The sequence below is a fragment of the Lichenostomus cassidix genome, chromosome 5, assembly GCF_008360975.1.
Source record: "Lichenostomus cassidix isolate B80296 chromosome 5, HeHo_3.0, whole genome shotgun sequence".
Lineage (NCBI taxonomy): Eukaryota > Metazoa > Chordata > Aves > Passeriformes > Meliphagidae > Lichenostomus > Lichenostomus cassidix.
In genome coordinates, this window is record NC_139486.1 from 43,407,562 (window position 1) to 43,424,408 (window position 16,847).

At 42.9% G+C, this 16,847-nt stretch overlaps 2 protein-coding genes across 4 annotated transcripts in view; both read left to right on the forward strand.

Moving 5' to 3' along the window:
• Positions 1-9,601, forward strand: part of PAMR1 (peptidase domain containing associated with muscle regeneration 1) — a 56,585-nt gene extending 46,984 nt beyond the window's left edge. For both annotated transcript variants that reach the window (XM_085062669.1, XM_085062670.1), the window contains 5 exons: positions 1,487-1,699; positions 3,272-3,338; positions 5,428-5,660; positions 7,023-7,318; positions 8,558-9,601. In XM_085062669.1, coding sequence (XP_084918795.1) covers positions 1,487-1,699; positions 3,272-3,338; positions 5,428-5,660; positions 7,023-7,318; positions 8,558-9,094 — 1,346 coding nt within the window. In that variant the 3' untranslated portion in view covers positions 9,095-9,601. The remainder of the gene's footprint in view (positions 1-1,486; positions 1,700-3,271; positions 3,339-5,427; positions 5,661-7,022; positions 7,319-8,557) is intronic.
• A 3,049-nt stretch (positions 9,602-12,650) lies between these two features.
• The window catches only part of SLC1A2 (solute carrier family 1 member 2), an 89,935-nt gene continuing 85,738 nt past the window's right edge, over positions 12,651-16,847 (forward strand). The window contains exon 1 of one of the 2 annotated variants that reach the window (XM_085062672.1): positions 12,651-12,804. Coding sequence is in view for 1 of the 2 variants with exons in the window: in XM_085062671.1 (XP_084918797.1) it covers positions 14,202-14,218 (17 nt within the window). In the remaining variant the exon portion in view is untranslated. Of the gene's footprint in view, positions 12,805-13,722; positions 14,219-16,847 lie in introns of those variants that run through there. The other variant, XM_085062671.1, reaches the window with a different exon arrangement.

A 16,847-nucleotide genomic window follows, 5' to 3' on the forward strand; every position in this document is an offset into this window, starting at 1 on the left:
ACAAGTGAGAGAGCCTGTGAGGTACAAGGAAGGAAAATAGAATGAAATTAAAACAAGACAGGGCTCTGAGTTTCCCTTTGAGAGGAAGTTCAGACATCCTTGCTTACTGAATATGACTCATGGAAAAGTATTAGAGTACATATATAGCCTTCAGCATATGCTAAAATCCAAAGCTTGTAAAGAAAACACTGAAATACAGACTTAGTTTGAATTATATACTCACTGTTAAAGGCAAGTGCTCTTCATTGAGGTGGCATTGTTGTGGCTGGCTGTGTGTTTACATGCTTTGCTGAGCTGGGCTTTGTCTGGTGGCACAAGGATATGGGGACAGGACAGGGCCATACCTTTGCACTGTAACTGTGCTGATTTCCCAGCAATTTAAATAAATGTCTTAGTGCTTTGCTGTGTGTTGGTGCTTTTGTGAAGTGAGGCTCACTAGGCAGCCGAGTCTGAAGCAACGACATGAAGAGGTCATTTGGGGTCAATTGATATGTCCCAGTCCTCTGGGCCCTCTGTAAGCAGTGCCAACACCAGCTGCCTAAACTAGATGTTCAATGGTTATCATGCAATGAGACACCAGGCAGATGAATTAAACAGAATTGCATATTACTGTTGTCCTGACAAGAAAACTGAGGTGAAATCTAAAGGGTAAAAAAGTCAGCTGCTAAATAGAAAGAGCAGAAGAATTAAAAATAAAGGCAAAATCATCTTCTAGCATCACATAGTGAACACTGTCCTCTAGATTTAGGCCAAAAAGCTAAGTTTATTGAGAGAAAAAAACACCAAACAAACAAAACCACAACAAGAATTAAAAAGAAGTGGAAAATACTGGGAAGGAGGAAGTAAAAGAGGTTTTATAGCCAGAACATAGCATGAATAAGCTTTCCATATTAAATTTTTATTGTCAGTAAATACATACATATGTTCTATTTCAATTCCTGTATTTCCCTGGATTATTGAGATATCTCTCTCAGTGCTAAGAAAACAAAATGCAACCAAACATAAAAGCAAAATTAAGTCGTCTATTTTTATTATCCAAGTGCAGTGAGGTATTGAAAATACAGAAAAGGGAAAAGAATGCCAAGGGCCTGTTTTCTGCAAATAGTTTAAGTGCAGCCTTTTATGCTATTGAAGAAGCCTTGTTAATATTAATGGGACATTAACATCACATAAAGTCATGGTTCTTTTTCAGGATTGCCAGCTGCTTCTTAAGGTTTTAATAATTTGAGAATTGCTACCAATTTGAGAATCTTATGCTTTCAGTGAGACTTAAGTAGGTATTATAAACAGACATCTCTATATTATAATTTCCTTTTTAATATTTGACATTTTCAAAGACACGGATCCCAGATGGGTCTTGAAAAGGCATCTTTAATAAAGTGTGGATTGTTCAGTAACATCTGAATGAAATGCCAAGCAATTTGATGGGAGAAAATAATGTAGTGAACCTGATAAAATGGTTGCTATCTTTTTCCCCTATCGTTAGTTCTAGAAGAAAAAAACTGCGCAGATCCTGGTGGCCCACTCAATGGCTACAGAAGAGTAGTAGAAGACACTGGGCTCTTGAATGGACGCTATGCAAAAATTGGCACAGTCATTGCTTTCTTTTGTAACAACTCGTATGTTCTTAGTGGCAATGAACAGAGGACCTGCCAAGACGATGGAGAATGGTCAGGGAAGCAACCAATCTGCATAAAAGGTAGTTTGCACACTTTTTTACCACAACTCACACAAGTTGCTATGGTTTTACTGCATTATGTTTAATATCATTTGCACTCCCCAGACAATCATTTTTTGCTAAGAATAAGCTGTCTGGCTGATACCTGCTACTGAGTTTGGTAGTTTGCCAGCTCTACTGGCTGCTATACTCAGAGAAGATACCAATGATTCCAGAAGATTCCATATTTTAACAAGGACAGGAATGTTCCCTAAGACCCTTATTACCCTCATACTAGGACTGAACCTTTGTAAGATCAAAATCAAAGAAGATCAGGAGGGAATTGAAATAAAATGAAATAATTGTCTCATGAGACAATTGACAACAATCAGTTGTGGTCATAAGGAATAGCTATCCTCTCACAATTCTTTTAAGACAATGAAACCAGTCGTCAGTGAAAAGGCTAAGCCTGTACATTTCAGCCTTGAAGACATGATTAAATTATCTGTGTTTATCAAAACACTGAATCACACCTTTGAATCCTTTCCTAGAAAGGGAATTATGCTCTTGACCTAGAGCTATTCTACTGAGTGCGTATGAAACCCTGAGTGAGTGAGTGAATGAATGAATGAATGAATGAATGAATGAATCTGAGGTGGGGAACTGCCAAATTCATTTTATCAAAGCAATTTCTTGACATATGGATTTTTTTTAAGCTGAAATGATGATAATATAAGGAAATAAGTCTTTCCCCTGGGGAATATGCTTTATTCTGTTGTTTTAGATGAAAATTATCTCTCCCTGAAGCATATAATCATCTGTGGAAAGCATCATTATTGATGATTAGTGTGATGCTGATATAATGGGTAACATATATATCAGTCACAAAGAATTAGATATTGTTAAGTTCCACAGAACACAAGTGCTTAGGTGTACAGATAAAATCCATCCTGCAAGATTCCTTTTCTTCCACTCTGGGCAGCAGGAAGGAGACCCTGGCAGAGTTAATTGGAACTGATAAACCTGAATATTTTATCCTGTTCTTAAAGTAAGTAAACTGAATATGCAAAACTAGAAATCCTGGATCTCCCTTATGTTATTATATGCATATTCAGGTAACTCTGAGGTGTTGCTTTGAACCAGAGTCTTCCATGATTGCACAGACTCTTGAAGTCCATAACATCCTGCAGCCTTTCTCTGTATGCTGAGTCACTGGGATTATCTGTGTGGGGCTACACAGATGGAAATTAAGTATTTTTATATATTAATCAATTCTTGAAAAAGTTTGCTCTGATAAAAAACCATCAGCTGTAGTGGTGCAAGTCTGACATTCAGACACACTGAATGATGGAAAAATCATCCTTCATCTCTGAATGTGCCTGTGCAGAGGATGTTCAGTAGCTTTCACTGTTGTAAATGGGATAGATCTTGTGAACTGTGGAAAAGTACTTTTCCAAGGTTTTAGGATCTATCTTTATTTTAATACTTGTAACTTAACTGCCTCTTTTCTTAATCCAGTCCACTGTAGTTAGTGAAAGGTTGGAAATGTGTATGAACCATAGCACTTGAGCTGTGAATGTGAAAAAGTACTGTGCAACATTATATTTTTTCTAGCCTGCAGAGAGCCAAAGATCTCTGACCTGGTGAGACAGAAAGTGCTTCCAAGGCAGGTTCAGTCAAGGTGAGAATGCAATATCTCAACTACAGTTTAAAGAAAAAAATGTGATTGCTTTTCCCCTCCTCTCCTTTTCACTCCATGTGTTTAGCCTGCCTTTGCAGTGATTCCTACAAATCCATTGATAATTGAGCAATGAGAGCTGCTGGGAGGGGAGGTCTGATGAAGCACAGGTTGCCAGCTGCTGGAAGAAACGCAGACAGAGACAGGCAAACTACAGGATGATGCTGGAATTCCGCTTGCAAGCTTGTGACACACTACGAGAACAGTCAAAGAACAGTTCCTTGGGTCCAATGATGTGTGTTAAAATATGAACAGGTGGCATCTTAGTGAAATAAAGTGCAGGGAGAGCACAAGGAGGAAACTGGGGTATAGCAATGCAATCTGCTCCCAGTAATTTTCACCATCCAAAGCAATATAGCATAATTTATAAAATGTTGGGTTGAGGCTGGGCATGAGGGAGATGAGGGAGTAGGAAGGGAGGAAGGAATGAAATATTGGACCCTTCCTGGGCTTACCCTTCTGATGGTTTCTTGAAATAAACCCAATCTGAATTAGTTATGCTGCAATGTTCAGGTTCATTTTTGTCCAAGTAGTAATTTCTCATTTCAGGGTTATTTTTGAAGTACATGACTCATTTAATTTTAAATGAAGTGCAAGAACTGTCCTCATCTTTGGTCTTAAGAACAGTCATATCAGGTCAGAATAAAGGTCCAGCTCAAACCATATCCTAACTCTGGCCAGAGTCAGTAGCAGATGCCTGGAGAAAATTTGAGGAACAAGCACATACTTCCCAAACACTCTCCCACTCTCCAGGTCTGTGATGTATGATTGTAGAGATGGTCCTGAGAAGCCATCATGAGACTTTAGTAGCTATTAGGGGATTTTTCTTGCTTAAATTTCTCAATTCCCTTTAGAATACAGGTATTTTTAGGCTAAATGTTTCAGATATTAATGCCAGCTGTATTGAGAGCACATACATGCCCTCCCATCTATAAGATACCATGAGATGATGGCATCTCATGTTTGTGGACTGTTTTTAATCCCTTGAAGTAGGATCTCCATTTGATAGGTCAATAGTGAGGCAGAGTCTGGATTATGCAATATTGCAAGTCACCTGTGAGTTTGGAATGGGACTCTGGCAGACTTAGTATGACCACAGCAGCTCTCATCCTTCTTCCAAAGTAGAAGAGAATTGCCATTACTCTTGTTCTTAGTAACTTTCTTTCCTGTTATGTATCGCCTCACAAATTGATATCATGGAGGTGTTTGTGTCTCTCTGTGATAAAAAATGAAATTGTCATGAGAAAAAAAAAAGTCTTTCCTGGATGTAGGCAGTACCAGAAATCTCAAGGGAAACTAATTTCCTGCTGAATTTTTCAGACATAAAGAGCGGGTTCTTTTGCAGATATGAGCTTTTGAACATTAGAACAAGGGAAGCATTCTAAGTGATAAAAATGTAAGTATGACTGTAGTCAAGCTTATGGTCACATCTAGGCTGGTGCATATATTCATTTTTTGATTATGTACCCTGTTTCAGGTAATCAGTACAATTTCTAAGTGGAAGCTTAGCGATTATGATATTATGAAATCTCTGTGGTGAGGCAATTATCTCTGTTAATTGCTAAATCAAGCAACTTTAGCAACATCATTTAATCTGAATCAATTCCTAATACTGTCTAATGAAGTATTCACTAGAGAAAAGATGTGCCTAGCTCCCCTCTAGTGAGAATTAATTATGACAATACCAAATTCAGGTGTAATTTCTTTATTTAAGAAATGGTATCTCAGTCCTTTTGTGAATGGAAAAAACTTCCACATTCAGAGGCAACCGAATGCAATTCAGAAACTGTAAAATGAAAAAAGCAACACAAATATGTGTAATTATATATATGTACATATGCATGTAAATAAAATAGCTGGGGTATGAATGGAAGTATTGCTAAACTATGCTGGAATTGTATTTTTTTCCTTATTCTTTCACAAGCAAACTTAATATAATTTTAAATTACACCTAATACAACTGGTGGTAAAATTATGATAATGATTGCTTTTCTAATATTATAATTATTGTGTTCTTTGTGCCTTGAAACAGAGAAACGCCTTTGCATCAACTTTACTCTTCTGCATTCAGCAAGCAAAAGCTTCAAATCTATCCAACCAAGAAGCCAGCACTGCCATTTGGAGAACTGCCCCCAGGGTACCAGCACTTGCACACTCAGCTCCAGTACGAGTGCGTTTCTCCTTTCTACCGCCGCCTGGGCAGCAGCAGGAGGACTTGCCTGAAGACAGGAAAATGGAGTGGGAGAGCCCCTGTGTGTATTCCAAGTGAGTCTCCAAGGGAAAAAAGTGTGCATATCTCTTGGGTGAATGAGGGAACAGGATGTATATTCATCATAGATATTTTAGGGAGTCACAGCAGTGTAGGCTGCCTATACTTCCAGCTGGGAGAAAGGAGCAATAAAGCTTGAAGGATATATATTTTTATCCATCAGTAGAATTTATGCAGTTGATGGTAAAATAATCAGGCTTTTAGCACTGTAATCTGCCATTAATTTTTCTACTCTTTTATCGAGCAAAAGGTGTACTGAGTCTTTCTCCTGACTTGAAATAGCTTTCCTACTACCACTTCATGTTTTTCTGTATTATTTACTACAAATAGGATTTTTCTTTCATTTGTATACTTTGGCACACAGCTGACAAAACCATCAAAGTTTAAGGAATAAAAAGGAGAGACTGCAGTTTTAAAGAGGCTCTTCCTTTAATAAACCCTGCTAAGGAAAGGTTCACATTACAAACTGTAAGTCCAGATAAAATCTTATCTAGAGCTGCTGCACAAAGTAAGTTAGAGTAAGAACATCACAAGATTTGGCAAACCCCACTACTGACATCAAGCAAACTGTGAAAAGTAGATCTTAAACAAATTTTTATTGTTCTTGTTTGTGGTTTTACTTTGAGATCATATAATGTATTTTGAAAAGTATTGCATTCAGTCCTTTTCACTATGGACATGCATACACTACATCCCAGGAAGAAAAAGTCTCCTAAAGGAGACTAAAAAATGCGATGTAACTCTTTCAACTGAAGTAAACCTTTCTCGATATAGGGGATTTTATCCCAGGTCCAAGCCTGGAGAAGATACTCCTAGAACAAGGCAGAGCTTTTTCTTTTCCCCAGGATAACTGTTAACTTATATGCATTTGCTCAACGTTCTTGTCGCAAGACAAGTCTGTTCTTATAGGCATGAACTGACCTGTGCAAATATTCATGCCAGGAGAGGTCTCCCAATTACACTGTGACTGCCTAGGGTGAGCTTTAGTGCGCTGATGGCTTTATGGCACTCTGTGATAAACAAGAATCAGGGATGTTCTTTCCATTTCTTTGTACAGTCATCTCATTATAGTGCAGCTCAATAAGGTTGTGAAAACTCACTTGCTCAAGTGCTATATCCACATTCCTACTTTACCCAGGAATTCAGATAATAATGGAAAACTTGATTTTTTTTTTAAAGCTATATAAAATACTCCTATAATTTCACAGGTCAGAGACAGAGGTTAATTAGACTACTGCCTTTCATACTCATCATTGCAGTTTAGTTTCTTTTGGCACATCCTAAGAAGGAATCAAGAATAATACTCAGATTCTTTTGGGGAGAAAGTGTTACCTACTTTTTGCTTGATGTTTCCTCAGTCTGTGGAAAAGCAGAAAACATCACCCTTCAGAAGGCAGTGACCTCTATGAGGTGGCCATGGCAAGCAGCCATCTATCGCACAGCCAATGGGGTGAAGGAGAACAGCCTTCGGAAAGGGGCCTGGATCCTCATCTGCAGCGGGGCCCTGGTGAATGAGCGCACCGTGGTGGTGGCAGCCCACTGTGTCACTGACCTGGGCAAGACCATCGTGCTCAAGACAGCAGAGCTCAAGGTGGTTCTGGGGAAATTCTACAGAGACGATGACAGGGATGAAAAGACCATCCAGAACCTGCGGGTGAGTCCGACAGCAGTGAAAAGTGATGAGCACAGGTAGATGCTGATCAAATCTGTCTTTTATGGGGAGAAAAAGGTCACCCTTTGAGCAATATACTCTTTTACATGGTGTTCTTTGAAATGCATGTGTAAAGACTCAAGTGCCATGGCACAAGAAGGGCACATGCTGTAGTACACTGAATTCCTCGATGCCGTCCAACTCACACAGTCACCCCTAACACAGAACATTAAGAAAATAGCTCAGGTTCTGTTGGCCGTAATATCTTGAGTGATATTGCCAGAAATAAGTAGAAGAGATGCCAGCTACTGTCAAAACTGATTAGCATAATTTATGAGGGAAACACTTGTGCTCCAGATCCTGGTTTGATGCCATCAGCACATTTCACTTCTCAGTCCCAAGGCCATCCAGCTCTAAACTCAAAAGAAGTTTATGTCTGACTCCAGCTCCAAAAATAGTACCTTGGGCTCATCAGAGTGGTTTGCTTTTTTCAAGTACAACTAGAGAGGCTGAAGTAAAAATGAGGAGAAATACAGAAATTTTGGGTAGGTGTGTCTCTTTTTTGATGGGAGTGTGGGATGTGTGTCTGAGTTAACTAATGGATTTTATCCAAAAAGTCATAAAAAACTTGATTCTTTCCCTCCTGACCTCTTTTTACTTTATTTCTGTAATCCCATCTTTTTCATACCTTTTGTGCACGAAAATATATTACTTCTTTACAGTATTTCTTTATAGGAATCCTACCTATTGTAGCATTTCATGAAGGAAATGAGCAGTAAAAGTTTGGCCCCAATATTATGCAACACATTGCTAGTACTCTCTTTTGGTGAGAAGACAATTTCATTTCAATAAAAAGGTAACATTTTAGTTCAAAGCTCCACCCCCACCCAAATTCCACAGGCTGAAGGTATCGTGGCAGGTAAAACCTTTTCAGTACACAGTAGAAAAGCTTGAGCTGCATATTAACTCCCCATTTTGCTGAAAATTGTCCTTAACTGCTTTTGATTAAGAAATGTATCATGCAAAAAAAACTGTCCTGAAATCCAAGGGAAAAAAAAATGTCAGAAGATGCTCTATCTCTGCATGTTTCTCATTTGAGTGAATGAGAACATTGAAAGAACATCAGAGGTGGGGGTAGAGGAGAAGCACGCAAAATAACGTGTTTTCAGTAGTGTGGAAAGAGTGCTGCTGATTTGCCATTGCTATTAACCTGCAATTCTTCCTGCTCTGTTTCCTCTCCAGATTTCTGCCATCATAGTGCATCCCAATTATGACCCAATATTGCTTGATTCTGATATAGCTATCATAAAACTCTTGGACAAAGCCAGGATCAGCAGTCGTGTTCAACCCATTTGCTTGTCATCTTCTCATGACTTGACTTCATCCACAGAGGATTTAAAGATAATGGTTACTGGCTGGAAGGTACTGGCTGATATTAAAGATCCTGGATACAAGAATGACACAATCCGCATGGGAGTTGTTCAGATGGTGGATTCACTGTTGTGTGAACAACAGTATGAGGATAATGGGATACAAGTCAGCATCACTGACAGTATGTTCTGTGCCAAACAAGACCACACAGCCTTTTCTAATATCTGCCCTGCTGAGACTGGTGGGATTGCAGCCATAACTTTGCCAGGAAAAGCATCTCCTGAGCTAAGGTGGCACCTGATGGGATTAGTGAGCTGGGGCTATGATAAAACTTGCAGCCTAGAACTCTACAGTGGCTACACCAAAGCTCTTCCCTTCAAAGACTGGATTGAGAAGAACATGAAATAAAAATCTGAGTCTGGAAATGGCATTTTATAATATAGTATCTCTCTGTCTCTGCTACTTTAGGCTTCTCATCCCAGGGATGACACACAACTGGGATAAGGTTAAGTCAGACAGCCTGGTAATTTGTCCTAGGATCAGATGTTTCATCAGGCTACTTTTACTTAACCCATGACAGAGGGTCTTAGTGCATGAGAAGTTTGGCCATATTTTGTCTGTCTCCCCTGGTGGGAGGACGTTGCTCTGCTCCTGGGTCTGACACGCAGAAACAGGACAGTAAATTTTGTCTGAAATTAATCTGTAGTGTGGCATTCCCTGGAGAAATTGATGGTGAGCCTCTCCCAAAGATCTGTGTGACTGAGTGGATTAAGAGTCTGGAAAGAGTAGCCTGAATTCATTACAACGGATGAGCTTGTTACAGCATGTGCTGTCTGTATTGCCATAGTACAATGTAATCTTCCCTCCCAAGTACTTTACACATTTAAATAAACCATGGTTTGTTTTTTTAACCTACATACTCATGTCTGACATTATTTAAATCCATTGTTGCTTTATCTGTGTCACACTCTAGGAACTCTCTACTGCCCTTGTCTCTTGTCTCTGCATGTTACTCTCACTTGGGACTCTTCAGGAACACTAAAAGGCAGAATCTGCACTAAATTCAAGGACTATATAAATAACAAGATTTTTTTCTTAATAGATCCAGTGCTGCTATTGTACATGAACCACCACAGTGAATTGTACAGAGGAGTTCTCTTCCACCTTGTATTCTAAATAGATGAAAACACAAAACATATTTTAAATACATTTTTTCCAAGTGGTTTATTTCAAAGAACTATTAAAACCTCAGGAGAACTTTTGGTTTCCATTAATTCCTGTATCTTTGTGATAAACCTACTCCTCTATAGCTCTTCGGGGGGAAGAAAAATGTCCAGTCTCACACTTAGCAAGCACTTTTCTTGAAATGAGGCTGAACTGTTTGACATCAAAGGGTAAGATTCTCCCACTGGGAATGTTGTCCAGGGAGACACTTGGGTGTCCTCGTGGTCCTTAGACACTGCTCTTTCACTAAATCATTCTCTGTTCTCTATTCAGCCATGGCTAAACACTAGGGGATTAACCCTGTAAACATTGGGGAGGAGAGACAGTAATGACTGTCTTCCATCAGTAATGATTCCTTGATAAGTCATATATGACACCCTGGATTTTTAGGACCTTCAAATTATTAGTGCCTAAACCAGTTTACAGAAATAGTTGCATGTGAAGGCTGGGAATCTGGTGAAAGGATTTTGTACTCTTACCAAACAGGACTCAGATCCTGAAATTGTGCTCTGCCTATTGCACCACTATGGCAACTGTTAAGTTAGGAAGTCTGATTTCTGCTCTGTTTCTCAGTTGCTGTGTAGAATCTCGTTAAGAGTTTCTTAGCATTCAGTAGTTTCTACACACTTTTGAATCAGAAAACTGCTGCTAAAAGGACAATTACTATTGGACATTATTCCATGTAATTTATTTTTTGTTTTCTTGGCCAGAAATACTTACTGTGTTATGCTTTTGCACTTTTCTTGTTTTCATTGGCAATAGGACCACATGATGTTGCTTGAATCAAAAAGTTTAAGGGCTACAGACAAAGTATATTGCTTCTCTTTATCTTGTTTTTCTGTCTTCTCCTGCCAGGAGATTATGCTTGGCCGACAAACTGCATGGCAACAACAGCAACAAAAATCCTGAATTAAATGTGAAAAACATGATGTGTTTCATTCCTCTGCCGGGAGGAACACATGCCAATGAATGTGTGGTACTCCCCTGCTGACAGAATGGGTTAGAGGAAATTAGGTGTCAGTTTTGGAGAAGCACAAACTTGCAGAAAGTCAACATGTGTTTCTTCCTAACAGTAATGACAAAGAATGAAATGAGAAAGCTCTTTCCTGATTACATTAAATGAGAGCTCCTACACTCTAAATAATTATTGTATTATTCAATGATAAACAGAAATTATAAAGATCTGTGAGCTGGTTGTCTTCTCAGTTATGACACCATGACTGCTTTGCTTTCTATAGCATTATTGCTCTCCACTGCTACAACTGAGAGAGACGAGGCCAGAAATTATTTTTTCTCCTTTTAGGATTTATCCAGTCCACATAGATCTGCAAAAGTCTGTTTTAATTCCAGCTTTGGACTTCATTCTTCTGCTTTTACTAAGGATCAACCATATTTAGTATTTACTGATCCTCTAACTGCTCCTCAGTGTTGAATCCCATCCCCATTTGGTTTCAAATCACTCACAGACCTGGCAACGAATAGCTGAAAGTTTCTGGGCTTGGACAGCAACAATATAGCTGTTCACTGGCTGTATATCACACAAAAGTACATTCTTGAAGAGAAACTTGTAGGAATTCATGGAATTAAAATCTCGGGAGGTTGCTATAGCTGTGCACGCACAGCACTATTCAACCCCTTCTTTTTACAGCCATGATGCTCTTCAAAGAAAGCTGAAGCAAGAAAACAGCCAGACATCTCTTTACCCCAGGATTCAGATTTTAGCACAGTCCATTACAGAAAGAAGATGAGGTTGCAGTATTTGCTTCCATTGCTGGACCTCAATCATGTTTGAATCCTAGATTCAAATGTGGCCATCTCTAAATGCCGACATAATGTTGTATTTCTCTGGTTGTATGACATAGATATTCACATGTACAAGTGAGCAGTCGTATCAACATATCCACACACCTGTACCACGTCTAGTGCTCCCAGGAATTACAAGTTAGCTTGTCCATCCTTTCTGTCAGGCTTACCCACAGTAGTTTCATGTTTACAGCCTGAGCAGAACTATGCAGGGCTTAGCGTCTAATACCAATAATGAGGAAAAAAATAGGGATAAATGTTTGAAAAAAGCAACCTGTGAGCTGAAATCGTTAATCCCTTTGATAGCTTGGCTCTATTTTTAAGATGCAAAACTATTTCAAACATCTCTTTATAAACAGGTGAGGATCTGTGCCATCTGTTGGAGAAAGGGTGTGAAATAGCACAACATGGATAGCAGCTCATTTTCCCTCCAAGAAAAAAGAGCTCTGCATTCTGGAAAGGCCATAAAGATATTGCTATGGAAAGAGGAGAGCAAAACACTCTCTGCATTCTTACTCCGATGAATTTATATTTCTTCCTTTGTATGTTTTTGGGGCTGCATTAAATTACTTCCAAAAGCCAGGGTGCTTAGCTGAAAATTGGCCCTGGAAGGAAATAGACATACTGCAGTACAAGCTCTTTTCAGGCACCCTCAGTGACTCTCATAGAATTGCCCTAGTAAATTATTTCCATTGAAAGCCTACGTCCATGGTAAGATTACAAGAAAAAAAATGTGTATTTGATTAGGACTGAGGATTGCGTGATAGGCTGCATCCTGCCATTTTTTAAGGGCAAATAACTGGAATTGGCTTGGTTGCAGGAAAGGCATCCTGGGGGAGTGGGAGTGGTGCGGAGGGTCAGGCAGGCTTTGCTCAGCTGTGCAATCCCTGCAGCCTCCCAGCTCCTTATGGTGTCAGGGAGCTTCCGCGTGGCTTCTGGCTTTCTGTGCCACCTCCTCGGTGCAGAGGGGACGAGCCGTGGCAAAGATGTTTGTTCTCTGTGAAACGGGACATCAGGCTGGTCAGACTTGGATGGAAAGACAGCACTGAGGTTGGCGGGCAGAACCTCCGCTGAGGAAAACCGGAGCGAAGGTGTGTGGCAGTGTCTGGCCGTGACACGAGTGTTCTGTGCCGCAGCACCTGAGTGCGGGTACCGAACGCGACCAAAACTCGCTGCCCTACGCTGCCACAACGCCCCGGGGGACACCCGGCCCCGGGTCCGCCGAGCCGCGGCCACGCGCGGTGCCCCCGCCGGGATGGGGCGGGGCGGGGCGGGGCGGCGCTGCGGGGCGAGGCGGCGGCGGGCGGCGCAGGTAGGGACGCGGGGCGGGTCCGGGCGAGGCGCGGAGAGAGGCTGCGGTGTCAGAAGGGACGGCGGCCGCTCCCCGGGGCCCGCGGCGGTGCGGGGCCGGAGCGGGCCGAGCCCGAGCGCCCCGGGCCGAGCCTGCGGGGCCAGAGCGGCAGGTGGGGCCCGGGCGTGCGCCGCGCGCACCTGTCGGCAGGGGGCAGCACCGCCCCGCGCCGCACCCTCAGCGCCCCCGAGGCTGGCGGTGCCCCGCTCGCCGCGAGCCCTCGGTCCCGGCAGCGAGCCCCGGCCGTCCCGGGGGGACAGCACGGCGCGGACGTGGGCAGGGCGGGCCGGGCCTCCCGGGACGCTGCTGCCGCCTCGGTGCGGCAGGGCAGGTGCCGCGGCTGCGGGGGCGCAGCTCCTCCCTCGGTCGTGCCGCGGGACTCCGCTGCCGCCCGAGCGCCGGCCCGCTCGCCGGACACGTGCGGGTGCGAGGCGGCAGCCGGACACCCGGAGCGGGTGTGTGTGTGTATGTGTGCGCCATCGCGCCTTCCCGCGGCTCCCCGCCGGCTCCCCGGCGTCCCGAGCCTGCCCCGGGAGGCGGTGGCGGCCGCGGCGAACGGGGCAGGTCGCGGTCGGCGGCGCCCGGCCCTCCCCCTGCGAGGGGCTCGCCGCCCCCCCGCTGCTGCCAAGGAGCTGTTGGGGGGGATTTATAGGAGTAACAACGGCTCGTGATGTCAGCCCGTGCCTAAAATAGAGAGGGATTGACTGCAAATCCACGGCTCGAGGGCTAAAGCTTCCAATCCAGCCTCAGCCAGCGCCACGCCGATGTGAAGTCGCCCCCCAGCTCTCGCACACAGCCGCGCACACACGCACACGCTCCCCGCGGCGAGGGGAGGGCGCCGGGGATCGCAGCCCAGGTGCCAGCGCCTCCTCGCCCCGCCGGCCACTGCTGGGCGGCCGCGGCGCAGTAGCGCCGGTCCCCGGGGCACCGAGAGCCTGCTCTGGGACGGCGGGGTGGGGGAGAAACGAGGAGCGGAGCTGCCGGATCCTCGCCCTGCGGAGCCCCCAGGATTACAAGGAATTGCGTGCTCCTTCCCAGACGTGAGCGAGGGTTATACCAAAGAGCCAGCCTCCTTCGCGCCCTGCTGTCCAAATTAATCCCTTGGACCCTTGAGAAGACAGGGGGTTTTTCGGAACCATGGCTTCGACAGAAGGGTGAGGGGGACCATCTCTTGGGTGGGAGGAACGGGAGGATGGGGGAGATGCCCGGCATTGTTCTTTTGGTAACAGTTTCCTGTCATCTGCTTCATTGTTAATCCTTGCCCCTCGCCATTCCCTAACAGAATAATTAGGGAGCGAGAGGAAACGAGAAGCAGACGATCCACATATAGAAGAGAGAGAGGGAAAAAATTTCAAATATGAGCCGCTGAAAAGGTCTTGGTTTTCCTCCCATCACTTCTTTATTTAACCCCTGGAGGGCAGATCAAGCTTAAACCACCTGCCTGGAAGAAGAGTACAAATGAATGGTTCACTCAAAAGGGAGGGAGAAGCTTCTTCCTAAATATAATAGTAGTAATAATAATAATAATTATCAATATTATAATTTCAAAAAGAATCGAGGACCTGTCCCTCCAGGCACCCCTTCAAAAGGCAACAAACAAATCCAACTTCTTGAGGAGTTGTGCAATTTTGCAGTTCTGTGCCAAATGCGTTAAAGTTCTAGCAGCAGAAATGCTGGGAAGGGCAAAGGGTTCTACAAGAGGCTTTAAAGAAAAGCAAACACAGTTCAGCTCTGGTAGTGTCCTTTGGAAGGAAACCATTCTCCCTACCCAGGCCAGGATTACAGGAGTCACCAGCTTCATCGCTCTCTGATGAGGTGGGGGGCTTGTTCAGTTTACAGACTTGCAGGTAGTACCAAAGAAGAGATTTCTTTGATCTCTGCTTGCCCTCTTATAACACTACCTAGTATTAGACTGCGTTTAGTGTGAGCCTCCCCTTTATCCCTGGATGTTGTCATGTTGTATCAGCATGATCTGCTCAGGATAGGACTCTCTAAGGACAGAGTGCAAAAGGAAGCTCTGTTTATATTGCCTTTGTGTCTCTCAGGCTGAAAGACTTGCTGAGCTGATTTAAATAACCCAACACATGTCTAGGAGTGTGTGCACACAAGTGTCCTATTACCTGGTCAGAAGAAGAAACTGGCTGGCTGTGCAATGGTCCCCCAGGAGTTGGCTTGGGAGGAATGGAGGGTTATAAAGTATTGGTTTTGATTGCTTTGGAAAAAGGACAATACCCCAGTCTTATTAGAGTGCAAGTCTGTGAGGCTCTTCTGTTTTTTCACAGGACTGTGACAGAAATCATTAATTTTTATTATTTGCTCTTGCCTTGCATTTGCAGGGAATTTCTCCACTGAATTTGTACATTTTTGTTTTGGTGGTTGCCCAGCAGTTTAATCTGCCCTGTGTAGCATTTCCTCTACAATGAAATCACTTAACTAGATACTGTCAACAAATGATCAGAGCCATGAGGAAGAAACTCAGAGACGGAAGGACTAGCCTAGGGTTGTTGCTCTGTCCCTTCTGTATCCTTGGACTACACCAACTATCACCGTCCTCTGGATAGTGTGGGCATCCGCTGTTTGTATTCCCACATGAGGTGGCTGTAGAGGTCTGAGCTTGTTTTGGACCAGTGGTGGAAGGCTGGATCAGTTGTACAAGAGTTTAATAAGAGGTGGCTGTGTTAGAGAGATCTGTCAGCTTTGGATGAAAGGAGATTTGGAATGTGTGTAGAAAGCAAGGTGCTTTTAAGAGAATTTGATTGAATAAGTGGGCTACGAAAGATCAGAGAAAGTCTTCAGTAGATGCCTGCTTTTGTTTTCCTTATGGAACAGAGCTAAATTGTCAGGGTGAGAAAAGAAATGAAAAATTTAGGCCTTGTTTCCAAACCTTTTAGGAAATTTACCTAGATTAAGTCAAACTGAAACTGTTGTTTGGTATGATTCAGTTAGTGGTCTGTGACAGCTGAAGGAGGTGTGGAAAAAGAAGTTGAGTGGGAAGCATTTCAATTGTCAATCCGTATTTACCAGTGAGAACTTCTTCCAAAATAGAATTCTCATCTTTCTCTCCCCTCAAATGAAAAGCTGAGGGTAGAGATAAGCTTTCACTCTAGCGCAGAGGTCAGCAAACTGAGGCACCAGAAGGATCATCAGGGAAAGTGAACATTGACTGGACCTTGTTCAAGAAAGGCTTTCCACCAGCGCTGGCACAAAGTGAGAATGGTAGCAGAGACACTGCTTTGCTTGCAGCAATGGGCACTATCTCAGGCACATACAGGTACATGGAGAAGAACCTATTGGAGGTGGGAAAAAAGGGATAGTTTATGTCTAGTCACTCTTGGAATGTTCAGCTAGATATGTTAGTTGAGATTGGAAGTATATAAAGGTTTTATTTTGTGGTGATAAAACTACTCCAACTACAGTAATTTTTGTAGTGACTTAATACGCCTCTAACAGGGGAGGTTATGTAAAATCTCCAAAGTGAGGATGTCAAGTATGTGACAGGATATTTGACAAACAACAAAGGGCCCTGATATATACACAGAGGAAGGTAAATCTGTGTTCCTTTGTTACGAGGTAGTGGTCACTTACATCCAGGATTTGCTAGGAAAGATTTCCTTGCCTGTGCCTTTCCAGACATTATTTTCTTTTTCTTTCAGTGTCTTACTTGGTCAAGCTTATCCATGTATGGAAATTTGCTGCACAAATCTTTCTGTTTCAAGAGGATGGTCAACAATGGGGAACTTCAGTTGGTAGAAAATGAGAAAGAAATTGTTCAACAACATGGCA